This window comes from Fopius arisanus, unplaced genomic scaffold, assembly GCF_000806365.1.
Source record: "Fopius arisanus strain USDA-PBARC FA_bdor unplaced genomic scaffold, ASM80636v1 scaffold00109, whole genome shotgun sequence".
NCBI lineage: Eukaryota > Metazoa > Arthropoda > Insecta > Hymenoptera > Braconidae > Fopius > Fopius arisanus.
This window is the reverse complement of record NW_011887848.1, coordinates 188,206-205,966: the sequence shown is the minus strand read 5'-3', so window position 1 is coordinate 205,966 and position 17,761 is coordinate 188,206. Positions and strand designations below refer to the sequence as shown.

The window sequence follows — 17,761 nt, the reverse complement described above, 5'->3', positions numbered from 1 at the left end:
CTCGTGTTTCATCGGAAGACGCTGTTTACAGCATACGCCACTCGCGGACGCTTGGTTTTTCACGTTTAAAAAACACCGAAAATTCCGCGTTTTTCCGCGGCCTGTCATTTAAAAGAAATTTCAAAAACCTGTCTAAGTCGTTGGGTTGGGATTGATGGGACTCGGAGGTGGTTTATATGGGATTAATCGGTGAGGTGTTGGAGATAGGATCGAGTGGTCCTGGGGATAATCTTTTGGCGTTGGACCGACATTGTAGTTGCATTTGAATGTTAACGGTCGTCAACGGTGACAATTCGGGTTGTGCCAGTCAGTTGTCGTTCAAACGAGCACTGAGTCATTTCGCCAACGGTTTTTTTGGAGTTTTGGAGGCTTTTCCCCCTGATTACTCGACGCTTTCCTGAGGAATTCGAGTCCAGAGGACGAGGAAAACTGCAGGAGTGAGGATTTATCGTGACTTTTGCTCATTTTTTTGACATGGATCCTTTCACACAGGTACGACGCAGTTGTTTTCAATTTTTTTAATTATTTATTTTTGACGTTTGTGGGGGATTTGGAGGGATTATTCAGGAGGCGTGGGTTCTGCTCCGATTTACTGACATTGTAATCAATGGAAAATTGAGAATTGTTTGGTTTATTTAATTTTCAGGGGATTGTTATAAGCTACATTAGGGTATTAGGATTTGCATCGCATTATTGGCGGATTTGAAAGACAATTGTGGAATTTGGGGGAGGGGATGAGGAAAATCCTTTTTATTTTCCAAGGGTTTTGGGTTTCATGGAGTTTTTAGGAGGTGCATGGACATGGGGGAAGACTGAAAATTATTGGAAGAAATTTTTGGAATAATTCTTTAAGAAAGTTTTTTGTCAATTCCTGGGATTGATTTTTCAAATAATTTTTTATTTTGTATTTTGATTATTAGCGGATGTTGGAACGTGCGAAGGCGAGGAGAGAAAAGTTGGACACGAAATTATCGAATGCAGGGCACAATATTCAGCCCCGGAGAAGTCCCTTGAAGGACGCCAATGCAATCAGTGCTTTACAAGCAACGAGTGAGTAATTTATTTAAAAATATATTTTCACAGTTTTTTGCATTGATTTTTCATTATTTTCACTCGATTCTCGGTGTAACTGTTGTTATTTTCCAGAAATTTCAGAAATGAAGAAAGTTAATGAAGAACGGACAAGAGAATCTTCAGAATCTTCAGAGTTTTCAGTAAATGTTATTCAGACAGTTCGAAATGTCTCTGAGGAGAGAAACAAACGTGATATCACTCCTGATAAAGAAAATGAGAGTAATCACCCTAAAAATGTGAAATCGAAGCTTCAGAGATTAGGAAAATTGTATTCAGGTAAATTAAATTCCCAGAGGCTGCCAATTTTGTTAAATTAAATTTTGTTAAACAAAGTTATCTCATAATGATCTCTCATTATTCTAGATAATCGTGAATTGAGTTCGCCGATTCACCGAACAGAGGAAAAATTTTCAGCAGAGGATGATTCATCAGAGTCAAAGCATCCAAAGCGTGGAGCTAGGTTGGACAGACTGGCAGCCCTAGCATCAGAGATAAACAATTGGGAAGATGACTTGTCTCATCCAACGCTAGTGAAGAAAGGTGAGAGCAAAGCTGAGAAAATCCAAGCGAAGATGAATGAACAGGTAAAAGCTGCAGGAGATCCTCAACCCAGCACCAGTGGCTATGGCAAATGGAAGAGCAACGCCAATACACGAAAAACCGACAGTCTCACTAGGCAAATTAAATGGGACAAGACTGTCTTAGAGAATTTGGTAATTATCACTATTATCCTCTCGCATTCATCCCCAATTATCAACTCTAAACAAATAAATTACAAAATAATTGTAGATTCCTTGTGGCATTAACTCAGTCGTTAAGAGATTTTTTCCTCTCATAGAATTGTTTATCTCATCCCTTCGATTATGAAATTATCTCGAGAATGAGTCATTGTGGAGGATAACGACACGAGACCATTCATTTATCACTCACTTCTCAGATAATTGCGAAAAATAAATGGGAAACAGTTGGAGCTCGATGGATCATCAAAAAGTCATCAGCATCTTATTAAATCGATTTTTCATTAGAAATTGAATAAATAATGAGATTTCTCAGTGTCTTCGAGGATAATTTATTGATTTTCATGTGATTACTGCACAGAAAATTTATGATCTCGCGTTTAATTTGAGAACAGCGTCCAAAATGAGAATTGAAGCTTCACAGCGAATCAATTTTCATAAAAAAACCTATTTAAAACAAATTAAATAATTAAATTAAACTGTTTGAAGTTAAATAAATTGGCCCCATTGCCCACTAATTGCCTTTCACAGAGGAATAAAACAAGAAGAAGAAAAGCCTCAGAAGTAAATAAGAAATGTTGGAAAAAAACTTTTGCAGGAGGCTCAAGGCTATACCCGTACAAAAAGCAATTCTCGCCTAGTGTATGACTACAACGCTTGTTCCCAGGAAAAGGAAGGGTCTCCAAAACGAGAGGTTCAATCGAGAAAGACTGCGGGTACGAACGGTGGACAGAAAGCTTCGCCCTCGACGAAGACCAGTGGATCGCCATCGACGAGAACTCCAGAGGCCAAGGGCGTCGCCAACGGGAGAAGCAGGTTTGGTGGTTACAATGGTTCCCCTAAAAGTACGGTACAGTCACCAGGTTCAGTTCTTAGCAAAGCTTCGTTATTTGAATCGAAAAGTTTAGCTATCAAAGTCAAGGACCCCGCGGAGATGACGCTCTCCGAGAGGATGGCACTCTTCGAGAAGAACAAGGGAGAGGCACTTATTCCTAAGGCACCGCTGACACTCTCTGTTCCTGCCAAGAAACTCATGGAGAAGGAAAAATCATCATCTAATGTCAATTCAGGTACGACTAAAACAATAATAATTCAACTAATAAATTCTTTACAATTATTTAAATGATTTCATACTACGAATATTCCAAACAAAAAGAAATAATTCTTTTCCAACCAATAATAAATTCAACCTAAATAGTCCTCACGAACCGGAAATATGGAATGATAATGCAGAAAATTATTTACACAATGAAATTTTTATTTCAGCTGTTTCAGATCAATCGAATCGTACAGGCGCTGGAAAAATTGCATTTGCAAATCGTCATATTTTCGAGCAAGGTCTACCTAAACAAGAGCTGGAGAACGACATCCTACGAGACAGTCAGGCAGAGAGAAAGAGAGAGTTGGAGATGCTGCGATCACGTTTCAATCAGAATAAGGAAGTGGCTCAGGCGGCAGCTGGTTCCTGCATTCGTAAAAATTCCGAGTCTAATACATCGCCGAAGAACTCACCGGTTTGCCCTGTGAAACCCACTCCGGCCACGGTAAACCACGCTTCAACGGTATTATTTTCTAAACTCATTTTCATTCAATCAAATCAGTCCTTTCACCCCAAATCTAATTATCAATCTCACTTAACAGATAGTAATTCCATTATTATTTATTCTCCCCAGGATCACGTTCCCCCGGCACCGCCCTTGCCCTCCCCGAAGACGACCCCCTTGTCCTCTCGTCAACCTTCATCAAAACGTCAGCCGTCGTCGCCTCCATCACCCCCAGCGCTCCCAAAACCCATTTTTATAAACGTCAAACGAATTAAAGTATCACCGCCGAAGCCTGGCCACCTCTACCCTGACCTGACCAATCTGGAGTCCTCCGAGACTGAGACTACAGACACAGAGTACACCCTCGGTACAACAGAACCAGAAACCGCCACCCTGGACGAGTCCTCCGACGAGGACTCGACGTACGAGGGAAATACCAGTTTCGAGACAAGTATTCTCAGAGCTGTTACCCAGAATGCCCCGAAGAAGAGAACCATCTCCCCTGACTCCTCGACATCCGATATATCTGTTCTCGAGGAGATGGACGAGTACCTAGACGAATGCCTGGCCCTCCACGACTCAAATCCAGGCCCAACGCCCCCTAAACAGAATCGCGTTGGTGGAAGTCCCTCGATGACGTCCACGAGCTTCAAGTATACCACAGGGCCGGCCCTGAGGTCACCACTCAAGGTCACACCATCCCCTAAACGCAGGAATGATCTTTATGTCGTTGAGGGGGATGCCAAACTGCCTCTCATGCACTCTGTCAGCTTCTACAGGAGGCAGCAATCACAAACACCGAAGACACCTGTCAGAACAGTATCCAGGGTGGTGGACCATCAGGAGTCGGATCATCGGGTTTACAATGACCAGGAGGCTGTGCTTGTCCAGGAGAAGCTCAAACGACTCAAGGACGAGGTGTGCAAGCAGAATACAATTATTGGACAGTCCAGTCAGGCTCTGAATCTCTGCACCGCAACTGTCGAGTTCAGTGGATCCAGGGAGCAGGTCGAGGGAGAGAGACTGCTTCTGGTGGCAACACATCGCAGACAGGCTGCCCACAATGAGATACAGAGGCTCAAAGTCGAGGGGACACTTCGGCCCAGCATACCAGGAGCTTCAGAGGTCCAGGAGAGTGGATCACTGACTATTTCCGCGATAACACTTCCCCTCAAGAAAGATGAGATAAGAAATTTGGATGTAGATATACGTTTGCACTTTCTCTGTCTCATCAAACACCTGGACACTGTTATTGCTACGCAGGTGGTGCAGGCAGAGCCTGGAGATTCGTGCATCAGGTTCCCATCGACTCTAAAACTCGAGGATCTTTACAGTGACTTCAAGATAAATGTAGAGGTGTATTCGTTGGAGACGAGGGCGGAGATTTTGCCCCACGAGGTGAAGTATCACATCCATGGGGGTCACTGCGGTGGGAGTAGTGCCAAGAAGGCTGGGAAGACTCCGAAGAAATTCCTGAAGCAGGAGAGCAGACTTGTGATGCCATCGGTGCAGTCTCCAGCTGGACCAAATGCTGTGAGATCACCTGCTTTCATTCTCACTGGATACGTCGTGTTTTCCCTGAAGGAAGTGAGCAGGCAGCAATTTACCCTGAACAAAGTACCAAGGAATTCAGTACTCGAGGGTAAGCTGCAGATGCACGTGGGGTGCGAGTTGTCAGTGGGGGTGGAGCACAGGGGATTTCTCACGATGTTTGAGGATGTCTCGGGTTTTGGCGCTTGGCACAGAAGGTGGTGTCTCCTCAAGGGCGATACATTGAGCTACTGGAAGTATCCCGATGATGAGAGGAAGAAAACACCTATTGGGAGTCTGGAACTCCAAGGTGTCTCCACTGGAAATGTTGGAGTCGTGTCCAGAGATATCTGTGCCAGGCCCCATACCTTCCTGTTAGAGACTGTCAGGGAAGCCCAGTCTGGAGATGTCGAGAGCCTCACGCTCGTTAGAAGTGGAGCGTCAACCACCATCAGGTAAATTTTTTTATTTACTATTTCCAAGTTCAACATTGAAATATTATTCTAGACCTGCCAATAATAAAAATATGGCAGTACACAATAATAATGAATTACTGATATTTCAATTATTTCTGTTATATTCAAACAAACAATTTATAGTGTTTAAAAATCTTTTTAGAAATTGAAAAAAAATTGATTAACCATTTTTTTTTAGAAGGAAATTAAAATAATAATTATAATAATGATGTCCAAATGAATTTCCAAAGATCTCACGTGATGATTACCTATTTAAAAAATGAATAAACAAAGGCATTCACTTTATTCCTATTATCTAATCCATCTCGACAGTTGATGACCAAATTGAATAATACTCATAATAACTTATGTACTAACCCACTACATGATCCATCACTGGGTGAAAAAAAAAATTTAATTATTGTATCAATTTACTTTCAGACACCTAATTTCGGCGGATACTAAAGAGGAGCGTCTAGAGTGGTGTTCAAAATTAAACCAAACTCTCAATTTGATACGCGCCTGGGGCGGAATTTCATCAGCCCTCGCATAAATAATACCTGCACTCAAGCAATAACTGATGAAATTTTTGGTAGACGATTACCCCAACGCGCGAGTGCATTACAAACTAAAAACAATTAACTAGGAAATTTTTTTTTAGCCCAAGACTTCCTCGATTACGACAACAGCCGATTATCATTTCTATATCTTTTTCATTGTTTTTATCATTCATGATGAAAATTGCCATATTACGAGCAATTATTGTATATATTAAAATCGTATGATTAATTACCATATATACGTAACAGTATTTATCGCAGATTATGTACACGTGTTGTATCGTCGGTACGTTCTATATGACTATATAGAGGTCTAAGATTTTTCTACTAATCTTTTTATACGGCTTTTGTATTCTTTCGTTGTGAGGAACTCGAAAAATAAATATTGACGTACCTTGTATCTATCTTTTTGTTTCCAGATCCTATTCCATTTTGATTCTCAGCGATTCGATCCTTAAATCCATAAGGATTCATTCACTTCTATTATTTTGCCGAAGTTCCATTTGAAATTATAAAAAATTATAAATCCTTTTCTTCTCTCAACCATCTTTATTAATATTCATCACTCCTAAAAATATTATAATAATTACAATGTACTCATATTAAATCATTTTTATCACACGAAACCATTCAACTGAAAATTAGAGTGACAACGAAAGTTATATCAATATATCCTAACGATAAAATCGGAATAATTCCCAAGAGTAATAATCACACTAATCATTTTAGGTCCATCATTTCGTAATTGAAATTACAATTATTTACAGGTAAATGAAATAAACCACTCACGATTTATTATTGTATATTTTTTATTATTTATATTGATGGATAAAATGACGGAGATGCAAGGACATGTAAAATATATTGACATATAAATATATCAATTGAAATATCAATTGATATATCGTAGATATATTGATGACTTGAAGCTCATAATATCGTCGATGTTATTTTCACGTTCTTCGGTATTTTCCATTAGTATCTTGTAATGAGGGATGACGACAATGAGTATTCCTCGATTTACGTATTTGCACCGTTCTTTTATATCTTTAGTACATGGTTTCATTAATTGACGAGGTGAGAGGTAAATATCGGTGGGGGTAATGTGAGTGGAGATGAGAGAATGCAAGTACTGTCCAGAATAAGGAATTAACAAAGTTCAGATTTGACAAGCGTTAATAAATACTAGATTTACGACCACTCAGAAAGAGTGAAAAAATCCACTGAATTGTTTCTTACTTTTTTCTAAATATCACCAGAGTATACCTTAAGAGTGAAAATTAATTAGTCATCCCCTGATGTTTTCCCCGGTTTTTATCGATTTCGCCATGCTATTCTTGATTGGTCAATTGCTGCGGGCAATTTTCCATGGAAAATCAAATTTTTACTCTTGCCTAATGACAGTTGGAAAAATATTTCAGGGACAATGATGTAATGATAGAATGGAGAAGACACTTGGGCCCGAGGCGAGAGAATTATCCAATCGTGGAGGAAGATAGAGACATCATTTTCAAGAGCTCGGGAATAGTCAGGAGAAACTGTATTAACGAAAAAAAAATAGTACCATCGGTATTAAATGTTCTTGATATCTTTCATCGGATTCTCAAGAGTTTTACATAATAAATCGTCATTCGTCAGAAGTTTCCAAACCATTCATCAACGATAAATATTCTCATCAACGAATTCCTCCGACTCCGAATAATTCCAAAAAATAAAACAATCTCACAATCAAGGTTTGAATTAACCGATCATACTGAAATTATTCTTAACAAAATTATCCAAATGAAAAATTCAATCAAGAAATATTGAGTATTTCTTAATTAATTCGCCGATCGTTAATGAATTCACCGTCAATCACTCAATCATTGTCATTTTCAATCAACAATTTATTCAAAATAAAACAAAGGGATAAATAGTCAATTTTTTTTAATGCATTCAACAGAGTGTGTATCAATTATCCATTGAAAAAAAAAACAGATACAAAATAAATGGAGAGATTTATCCTGAAGGGACGAATGGCATTGTCCAACGATTGCCCCACGATCGCGTTAATCAGGACTTGATTTAAATCAGTGTGATGGTTGGATGGAATCCATTTTCATCTGCAGTATAATCGACTCTGTAGGTCTTGCCATCGGGTCCTCTGTATTCAAAACTTCCGGTAACAGACATGGCCTCATTTTCAGTTCCCTCATTCTTCAATTCCGCGGTTTCCTCCCTCTTTTGGCCATCACTCTGCTCATAACTGAAGTGATAACCACCAACTCCAATACTGTTATTCTCCTCAGCCTTGACAATCGTTATGTCTTGGTTTGGATTTCCCTGAGGAGCTGCACATGCTGCAGCCAATACTGCCAGAACAACAAATATCTGGAATATTTAAAATCTCATCAGAAAATATAAGAGAATATCACCCTAATTAATTTATTAAATGATCTGTGGAAAAATGATTCAGTAAAAAAAAATCGAGAATTCGATTTTTCCATACTATTGTTTAATATTTTTTGCAGATTTTTAATTGTTCTTCATTTTTTTCCGTTCATTCAAAAAATGAATAAGTGATAGAATTCGTACCATTTCATTTGTGGATATGATATATTTCATGATATATTAATATTTTATATATCAATGAATTATTATCATTAGAAAATATTTATATTCACGATATCAAAAATGAAATGAAAATCTATAATGATTGATTATTTATCACAATGGATTGAACAACTAATATATTAATATATCCACCATTATATCAGGAATAATAATAATTCTACAATAAATATTATTCTCCTGTTTTAAAGTGCATAAATATAAATAAATAATTCCTTGATGCGCGTTAAATATATTCCGGAAATGATATTTTCAGATAATAATATTTATACCTGTGCAGATATAAAATATATTTATCCATCATATCAATCCGATTTCCACGGATTCTGCAAAAAGAAGAAAAAAAAAATTCTACGGATGTTCAAATCCCTGGGAAATATATTTCGAAGATAATATTTTCGAATAGACGGATATGACCTGTATATCGTAAAACGTACGAGTGAATCACTGAAATTATGATAATTTCCGAATCGATGGGCGTAAGCCATGAAATTTAATGTTTTAAAATACGAGGAAGATGAAATAAGGCGTCTTCACTTTCACCATTGCGCAAAAAAAAAATGGGTTTTTTGATGATGACCACCGAAGGGACCTTCTCAAAAGGTGGCCCGAAGGACGACCATCCGAGTGATTTTATTAATATTTTATATTCTCTCTTTCCCAGAGTCGAAATTCATAAGACCCACCGTTTTATCCATGATTACACCTTGCGTTTATTCAACGTATACAGAACAACAATTTGTGATTTTATTATTATTATTTTTCACTGGGATAAAATATGTCGGGATACCATCACTGTACGGAGGAGTCCAGGCAATCGTTAGCTTTATATACTCGGAAAATGCATAATCCCCACCATTAGGATGAGGTGAAGAGATTACGAGATGTACTCATCCCAGGTGCATCTGCCAACCGATGGGGATTATGGGCATGACGTTGTCGATTCCTCTTGGTGTGGGGACACCCTCTTATATCCATTTTATTTATTTTTCACTTAAAAATATCAACTCATGATAAATCATGTGCATTCCCTTTTGCATCCGATCCGATCTTATCAAATTATTATCAAATTTCAATCGTTTGGGGTTTTTTTTTCAGTTTTGGGAGCGTCAGCCATAATTGGATGGATATCAATAATTAATTAAACAAATTCGAAGAGTAATTAGGATGTAATTGTATTAGAATTATTAATGGCTTTTTGTGGGGACAGGATGGCTAATTCTGCTTACCGAAGTGGGGACTCGTTATTTGGCTGATTCATGGTTTTTCCATGATAATTTAAAATAATTCATTGAAATAATTATTGAGATCTGTGCGATTATGGATTGACATACAGATAAATCAAGGATTTCAACTCTTGAGGGGAAAATTAGACATTCTGGAATAAAAATTCAAGTCAATTAGAATAACAGTATTTTTTCGAGGTCAGTTTTTAGCCGATACCTTGGAATCGACGCTAGATAATGATTTCTTAGTTGAAACATTTTTTATAGCGAATTATTAGAGCTACAAAAATGGTATCAATAAAAATTTCTGTATCCCCCATCAGTACGGAGATATTTTGAAAAATCGGTAAGGCTCAAACCGCGCTGAATTACCCCGATTCTAATCTAGAGTAGAAATCGACTGGAATATAATATTTATTGAAACTGCAAAACGTTCATTGTAAATATTTTACTCCGGGCTTAATCCTGCGACGAGAAATATAATTTTCCGGTGATTTCCAAGAAGTTCTTCGTCGATTTTTCATTAATTACCCATCGCAATGACCGGCAAAAATAGATGCAACACGCAAATAAATCGCACTCTATTATATTATCATTTTAATTCCAGAATACACTGCCTCGTGAAAAATGAAAAATGATGAACAAAAAAGATGGTTCTTCAAAAAATCAGCGGATAAGGCTGTCTGCGATCGGTTCAGCAAAAATCCACCACTGGAGATTCCTGAAAAAGTCTCATTTCACCTCGACAAATGTCGAAATAGGGAATTGTCGACGTTGGGTGAGGGCTCCAATTGGCGGAGGGATTCTCGTCGACCCCTGACCCGGGAAAGAGTATCGGTTTGACGCGCCTTAGAAAGTTTAAAAGCCGAGTAAACCATCACCAGGTCCTCCTTTCCTCTGACATATCAGAGATACCGTAGAGTCACTAGAACACCACCAAGGTGGGCATGACATAATTGATCAATTGATTGACGACACGTCTATCGATTCACCAGACGGTGAGATTAATACCATCCGTTGGGGGTGCAACTTTTTTATTTCTTCTTATTCCTGAAAATTATTTTTCTCTCTCTCGGTCTCTTATTTATTCAGGCAGAAGGCAAATCACGTTTACGTCCTTGCGCACTGTGACATTTGAATTTTACGGTGAATTCTCTCTCTTACCGCAGAGAAGAGCCCAGCGGGCACATCGGCGAAGCCACGAGGAAAGTTTCATGTTACGTAATTTTTCACCATACCGAAGCGATTGGTGACCTTGCCATTTGGAGATGCCACTGCTGGGGGAATATTCGAGGTAAAAATCTCGGAATTTATGGGGAAAATTACAAAAAAAAAAACGTCACCCTTTTCCCTCTCATCATTATAAAATATAATAAATCTTCATAAAATTATTATTTCTTCAATATCATTATTATAATCAACATTATTATTATAAAAAATAGATATAACACTTAAACAATATCGTTTTTTTTATCAATTTTTTTTAATCAACTTTTGTAGAAATCAGAATATCAGAATGGAAAAACTGAATCAATGTCTTGAATATATTGTTGTCGATTTTATTTATCGAATACAAATTAATTGTTACACACTCCTTAGGGGATTCCAACTTCCATGGCCACTGTCTTATTTATTGGATAATTTTGTTTAGCCAAGTGTTAGTGTTTTAAAAAAAAACACTTTTGAGTGCATACATGATGATTCGTATATTCAATTGGGTAGTCATCTCTTGGAAAAGGGCAGTAATCGGTAAAAATTTTGGATGAGAGCTGTTGGATCGGCAGGGGGACAACTGATACAAAGTACGCATCAACCTTATTCACTTGGATTGGGGAATTTTTTTCTGGGATACAGAGGAGGGGATTGCGTGCATGAAATTGGCCTAGTTGAAACAATGGTTGAGAAGCGAGTTGGGATGAGGTGAAGCTGTAATTGAGAAGGCAGTGGACCTGGACGTGCAGCTTCCGGAGTGGATGCTGAGGAGGTTTTCAGGGGGTTGTGTAATATTCAGAGAGACCTTTGGATTTTTACCGATGCTATTGCTCATCTGAATCTATAAAATCCCCTACCAAGTCGTTATCTCCAATCATTAAATTTTTTCAATGTCGTTTTTAGGGATTATCGTGAAACTGAAAGGAGATAGTGATATTTTCATCAGCACCTTTTTTGCAGCTCTCATCTTCCTCTACGAAAAATGTAGAACCAAAAAAATCGGTATTCGCCTTCAATTCCGAGATACACCCCAAAAACTGTCCCCGAAAAAAATAAGGATCCCAGTTCGCTTATCAGTTCGCTGATGAATCGATAAAAATTATAGCTTCCGCCAATTAAATTGATTAAGACCCGATGAAATCCACACAGCAACACATTCTAATGCAAATTTTCCTACCCACTGGGTGAATTAATTTATGAGATTTATCAAATGGAATTTTTTGCCTGTCAGTGGATGTTCTGGGGAATTTGAACTTCTGACTGGTGTTTATTTCGATCAGTCTCGTTACTGAATGAGCGAGTGTTGCTGGAGATGAATCCTCTAAAGGATACGAACTTATCGTAGTGGTTGGATACATAAGCCTTGTTGAATGGTGACATTTAACGCTGCAGTAAGGTAGACAGACGCTACAACAGGCCACCAATGATATTACGCAAGATTACGGAATTCTCGGATGGACGGAGCGGGTTAACAAGTTCGAGACATACCTATACCGATTTTAATATAATCCATTAAATTATAATTTCCCATTTCCACACGTCTCAATTATTCATTCAATAATTATTAGATTGCCACAATAATTATTATTCTATTTAATTATTCATATAATTTAAACTGGATTGATATTTAAACGTCGATTGTTCCAGAGTTCATCAAAATTTATTCTTCAATTTCAATGATTTCATAATTGATTTCATAATAATTATATTTGCTGGATGATTCTTTGTGGAATGGGTCCATTGATCTGGGCCCACCTACCTCGAGGGATTTTTAAAATTTTGCAGAATTTACTTTTTAGATGAATTACCCTTTGCCACCCGCATGTCTGGACAAAAACTATAAACTCTCACTCCGGGATATCGATGGAGTCATTAGCATATTAGCAGCTCATGGGGCCTTACGTAATCCTCTGCTTTCTTTATCTTGGGCATAAACCAGAGATCCTCTCCTCACTCGTCATCATTGGAGATGTTGAATGGCTTTTTTAATGGATTTATGTTTGCTCTCTGGATTTTCAAGTACTTTGGCATTTTTCGGAGTTCCCTACACGTGTTCACTTTTTATTGTCTAAAAATTATGATCGGCTATTTTAATTGACTGTGTGTTATTCAGTTTGGAATTTCAATTATTTAAAAATCAAAAATTTTTCTTTCCGGTGGATTTTTTCGCAATTGGATTGATAAATCGATAGAATCCATCGATAATCGAATTAAAATTTCAATTGATCAATCAAATTGATGAATAATTATATAATCAATTAAATCGATCAATTATCAGATAAATCATTCAAATAATTCGCGTTTTCGATTTTTTAAAATCATTTGGGAATTCCAAAATAAAAAATTTATCTTTCCGACCTGTTTTTTTAGAATTTTACCGATCAAATCGACGGACAATATATACTAATAATACATAACATTATATTATACATAATATATAACATTATCGATAAAATTGAATAGACAATTATTTAAATCATTAAAATAATTCAGTTCTTCGATTTTTCAATTTTTTTCGAATTCCACCGGAAATTCAAAAAATTCATCCCGTGTGTTATTCTCTCGTTAAATTCGACGAGTGATTGAATTTATTGTTGATTCACTTGAGTTTTAAGGACTCACGGACAACTACTCGATATTAATGGGACACGTTGGATTGATGGGACTGGTGTAACCGCTTTAATCATCGGCATATGATCTTTCGATATCTCCTGGAGACAACGGTTGCGAGAAAACTCGTTTGTTCATATCTGGTAGTCAAATGAGGTGGATGAAAGGGAAATTATGATTGCGAGGCCTTTTTCCATTGATTATTTATGGCATATTAATTTCTAATGTCCAGTAGGATTTGTTTACGTTACTGATGATTCTCTTTGGAATTTATCTTCGTCGTTTCGGCATTTGATTATTTATTTTCTCTTCCAGCAATAAAAAAAAATATACTATTCGCCAATTTACGATTAGGGAGTCGTTTTATGGGTAATGATCATTCTAATTTGTTTATATTGCCGCATTTCGATTATTGGTGATGACTATTTTTTCAGTTGTGGATATGAATTGCAGGTTTTCTGTTCGTTACTGTGGGATTAAATCAGTTTATATGAGCTCGCTGGAGTTTAATGTCAACTACTGTTTTTCCATTATTTCCTTGAAATTAATGACGAATTTTAATCACTTTTATTTATTTATTTGATATAATTGCTGATTTCATTGAGTAAATGAATAATTTTATCTCTGAATTATTGACGGTAGGCCAAGACTTTTTGGAGAGAAAGTCGAACGAGTCTAGATCTATTTCTGAATTTCGTGATGTCATCGTATTCAATAAATCATTTTTTCTTATTGTTTAATATTTTTTTAGTAGTATTGGATTAAAAGTTATTCATTACACCAATAATTCGTCTTTTTTAAATTGTTGTATCAATTAATTTTTTTTTTCAAGAGGAAATCGATGAAATTTCAAATTATAATGAGTGATAAAACATCGAGTCAAAAAATCAATTAGATCAATTAACGAATTAATTTAATTATTATATTTTAAATGTAGAGATAAGGTGGAGATTTAGTGGAGTTATTGTTTAATTAATTGATTGTTAAATAGGTAATATATAGGTTGAATTAGGTATATGGCATTGGGATGAGACATGTTGAGGATTGGGATGGGTTTTTTTTTCATTGACTCAATTGGAAAGAGAGAGCTACAGTGGGAGGAGGTGGGTATTTCGAAAGATCAGACGATTTCGGCGGAATGCTCTCGAGAGGATGCCTGGAAGGATTAAATAATGGGAATACGAGTGGGGAATTCGATTGAATCGATTTTTTGGGAGTATATAAGGTGTGCCTGGGCCATCCAACGACATCAGTTCCCCTCTCGACTCAAGTCAGTCAAATAAATTCAACGGTCAACATGAAAATGGTGTGTGTCACGGATTTATTCCTCATCAATATTTTCTCCAGTGATATCTTCTTTCCTGGGTGTCAAGTGGGGCTGGACAATAATTGTCGGATAATAATTTAATTAGGGAAATTTTATTCGCAATTCTTTGCGCGCATCGTGCGGTTTTCGTTACTACGTTTTTTTCATTGCGGAATATCTCGAGCGTCGATGGTTGTACGGAAAAATGTGAAATATCAATTTCGTGGAGAATTTTATGAACTACAAAAAAAAGTTTTTCACTTTTTTCCGTAAACCCAACGGTTTTCGAGATATTCGCTGTAATGGTGGAGACATCAATGCCGATCAACCGATATTTTCATGAATAATTACTCATTAATCGGAAAATAGTTGAGATTAATAAATTGCATCATTAATAATAAATAATAATAATAACAATGGAGCTACAGATATAAATATATATCTATAGTTCTTGTTTAAAAAATTTAAATGAATAAACAAAATTGCATTAAGATGAATTATTAATTAGATAGTTGATAATTTTTAGAATTTAATTGATAAGGTGTTGATAAGATGTGTAAATATCCTCAGATGCTTGTCCTCGTTGCCCTCGTGGCTGTAGCAGTGGCAGCTCCTCAGCGTCAGGCTCAGGAACAGGAAGTGGTTGTCCTGAAACAGGTGGAGCACAACAACGTAGGTCTACCCGAGGGATACGGCTACGAGTACCAGCTCTCCGATGGCAGCAGCAAACAGGAGCAGGCGCAATTCGAGGATGCCACCGACGAAGAGGGCAATCACGTCCAGGCAATCGTCGTCAGGGGTTCATACAGCTTCGTCGGAGAGGACGGTGTCACCTACACCATCAACTACACAGCTGATCAGAACGGTTTCCACCCAGAGGGTGCACATCTTCCTGTTGCTCCAGTTGCTTAAAGCCATTTTGTCAGTCATTTGATTTTTAATAAATTACATATTTTACCAAAATCATTATGTTTATCTGTTTTATTTTTTACAACATTTTTCGCAAGTTATTTAAACAATTACTTCTTTGACAATTATTTAGATTTGTCTGATAATTAATGGGCGTAAATGAAAAATAAATTTATGGATTCAATTATTATTTATTATTTCATCAATTATTTCGTAATGGAAAATTATTCTGGATGATTAATCTACTGATAGATTAACTCAATCGGCGGAAATTATTGTTTTCAATTTATTAAAAGCGATAATTATTTATTTCATTAGAATCTGTGAGTGGATAGTTTATTTATACGAAATAAATAATGGAGTTTTTACGATATTTCAATTAATAACAATACGTCGAGGAAAAAATTAAACAAAATGCATGTGGAAATTACTGAAATGACTAGATGGGATAAATAATCTATTTATTTTCGTCTAGAAGATCGTTTTACTTGATTTTTTAATTTGAGTTGCGGGATATGAATTTCTGGTGTTATACAATCCTGAAGAGGACGAGCACTTTGTTAATAATTTATTAACCCTGGAATAAGCTGTCTTGGATAATAATGCAATAAAAAATAATTCTGGTGTGGGTAAAAAATGAGGAATTCATTCTTGGATGTAAAAGCGACTTTATGCAGTCAAGGACTTCAGGAGTTGAGGAATTCTAGTTTCCGCATCGAGAATATGAGAATTTCCTCATCTTCTCGTTATCTTCTGGGAATTATTTCTGTAAACAGAATATAATGTTTAAAAACTGCAGATCATTGAATAAAATAACAACAAAATATATTAAAAATATAATAAACAATAATAGAGGAAAGAATAAATAATTGGAAATAATAATTAAATAGATTTGGGTTTTTTAATTTTTGGTTTATTAAAAGACGAAAATTTTTCGGAAATGTGAAATGGAAAATTGGAATAGTTTCGTTTTTTCTTCTATTTGTTTATTTATTTAGGCGGACTCACGTGAAGAAAGTAAATATCTTTGAAATCTGACACTTGAGAAATTCAGAAAGTCAATGATGGCACCTCAAATATTGGTGGCCTCGAGGTTCTAGGTAAACTATTCAAATTGTTATTTCGTAAATCGTCGAGTGATGAGGAAAATATCACATATTGCATTAGATTTTTTAAAAGGTGAATTGTTGGATAATAGAGTCGATGGAAAATGAAGAAACGAGAAGAAGTAGACAAATTGCGATAACGCAATCAGTGGAAAGTGATAGGTGTTTATGAGGGAGTCGATAGGATTGATTAGTGTGAAAGTTATTATCGATTTGTTGTTCTGTCAATTGAATCCTCAGAATACCAAGAATCATAATTACGGGAATAATTAGTAGGTATAGAAGTAATTCGCGGTTCGCGATTTAATCTTTTAAAATTCAAATGAAAAATCGATAATGCAGAAATCACGGGTGATCAGTTGTTTATTACTGTTGATAAAAGGGTTGTTTATGAAATTGCATGTGCAGCGATGGTATCTTCTTGAGAAGATAATTAATCAATTATCGGATACAACGGATTCCTCTAATTCCGGGAATAGTGGAGAGTTGATTTAAATTTAAAAATGCGAAAGACAATCATTGTTTGGTAAAATCGGTGATTTATTGAACTGCAAAGTGAAGAGTGATGAATGCAATTTAGGCAACAGGAGCAACAGGGAGATGAGCACCCTCTGGGTGGAATCCGTTGCTGTCAGCGGTGTAGTTGATGGTGTAGGTGACACCGTCCTCTCCGACGAAGCTGTATGAACCCCTGACGACGATCGCCTGAACGGGCTTGCCCTCCTCGTCGACGGCTTCCTCAAACTGTGCCTGCTCCTGCTTGCTGCTGCCGTCAGAGAGCTCATATCCGTACTGATAGCCCTCGGGGAGGCCATTGTTCTCGTGGAGGGTCTCCTTCACCACTATCACCTCCTTCTGTTCCTTGGCTGGTGCAGCCAGGGC

General features: G+C 36.8%; 4 protein-coding genes across 7 annotated transcripts; 2 read left to right on the top strand and 2 right to left on the bottom strand.

Moving 5' to 3' along the window:
• The first annotated feature begins 26 nt into the window (after nucleotides 1-26).
• Nucleotides 27-6,300, top strand: scra (scraps). 4 transcript variants are annotated; one of them, XM_011312947.1, is made up of 9 exons: nucleotides 27-492; nucleotides 921-1,050; nucleotides 1,147-1,350; nucleotides 1,438-1,787; nucleotides 2,410-2,627; nucleotides 2,715-2,881; nucleotides 3,078-3,373; nucleotides 3,485-5,340; nucleotides 5,782-6,300. In XM_011312947.1, exons 1-9 carry the CDS (start codon nucleotides 475-477, stop codon nucleotides 5,891-5,893), a joined length of 3,351 nt encoding a protein of 1,116 aa, XP_011311249.1. In that variant the 5' UTR covers nucleotides 27-474; the 3' UTR covers nucleotides 5,894-6,300. The 4 variants fall into 4 exon arrangements, with proteins under 4 accessions (XP_011311249.1, XP_011311248.1, XP_011311247.1 ...); XM_011312946.1 differs by having other exon boundaries at nucleotides 2,479-2,881; XM_011312945.1 differs by having other exon boundaries at nucleotides 2,410-2,881; nucleotides 3,078-3,355.
• A 1,544-nt stretch (nucleotides 6,301-7,844) lies between these two features.
• Nucleotides 7,845-9,320, bottom strand: LOC105271408 (endocuticle structural glycoprotein ABD-5). The gene is made up of 2 exons (XM_011312943.1): nucleotides 9,197-9,320; nucleotides 7,845-8,270 (listed from the first exon to the last, which is right to left on the bottom strand). Exons 1-2 carry the CDS (start codon nucleotides 9,206-9,208, stop codon nucleotides 7,965-7,967), a joined length of 318 nt encoding a protein of 105 aa, XP_011311245.1. The 5' UTR covers nucleotides 9,209-9,320; the 3' UTR covers nucleotides 7,845-7,964.
• Nucleotides 9,321-14,758: 5,438 nt separating this feature from the next.
• On the top strand, nucleotides 14,759-15,833 carry LOC105271407 (larval cuticle protein 8). The gene is made up of 2 exons (XM_011312942.1): nucleotides 14,759-14,864; nucleotides 15,435-15,833. Exons 1-2 carry the CDS (start codon nucleotides 14,856-14,858, stop codon nucleotides 15,774-15,776), a joined length of 351 nt encoding a protein of 116 aa, XP_011311244.1. The 5' UTR covers nucleotides 14,759-14,855; the 3' UTR covers nucleotides 15,777-15,833.
• Nucleotides 15,834-17,361: 1,528 nt separating this feature from the next.
• LOC105271432 (larval cuticle protein 8-like) lies at nucleotides 17,362-17,761 on the bottom strand (the record flags this gene model as incomplete). Its single annotated transcript, XM_011312985.1, has 1 exon — nucleotides 17,362-17,761. A coding segment is annotated over one exon (306 nt), but the record flags the coding sequence as incomplete, so codon positions are not given.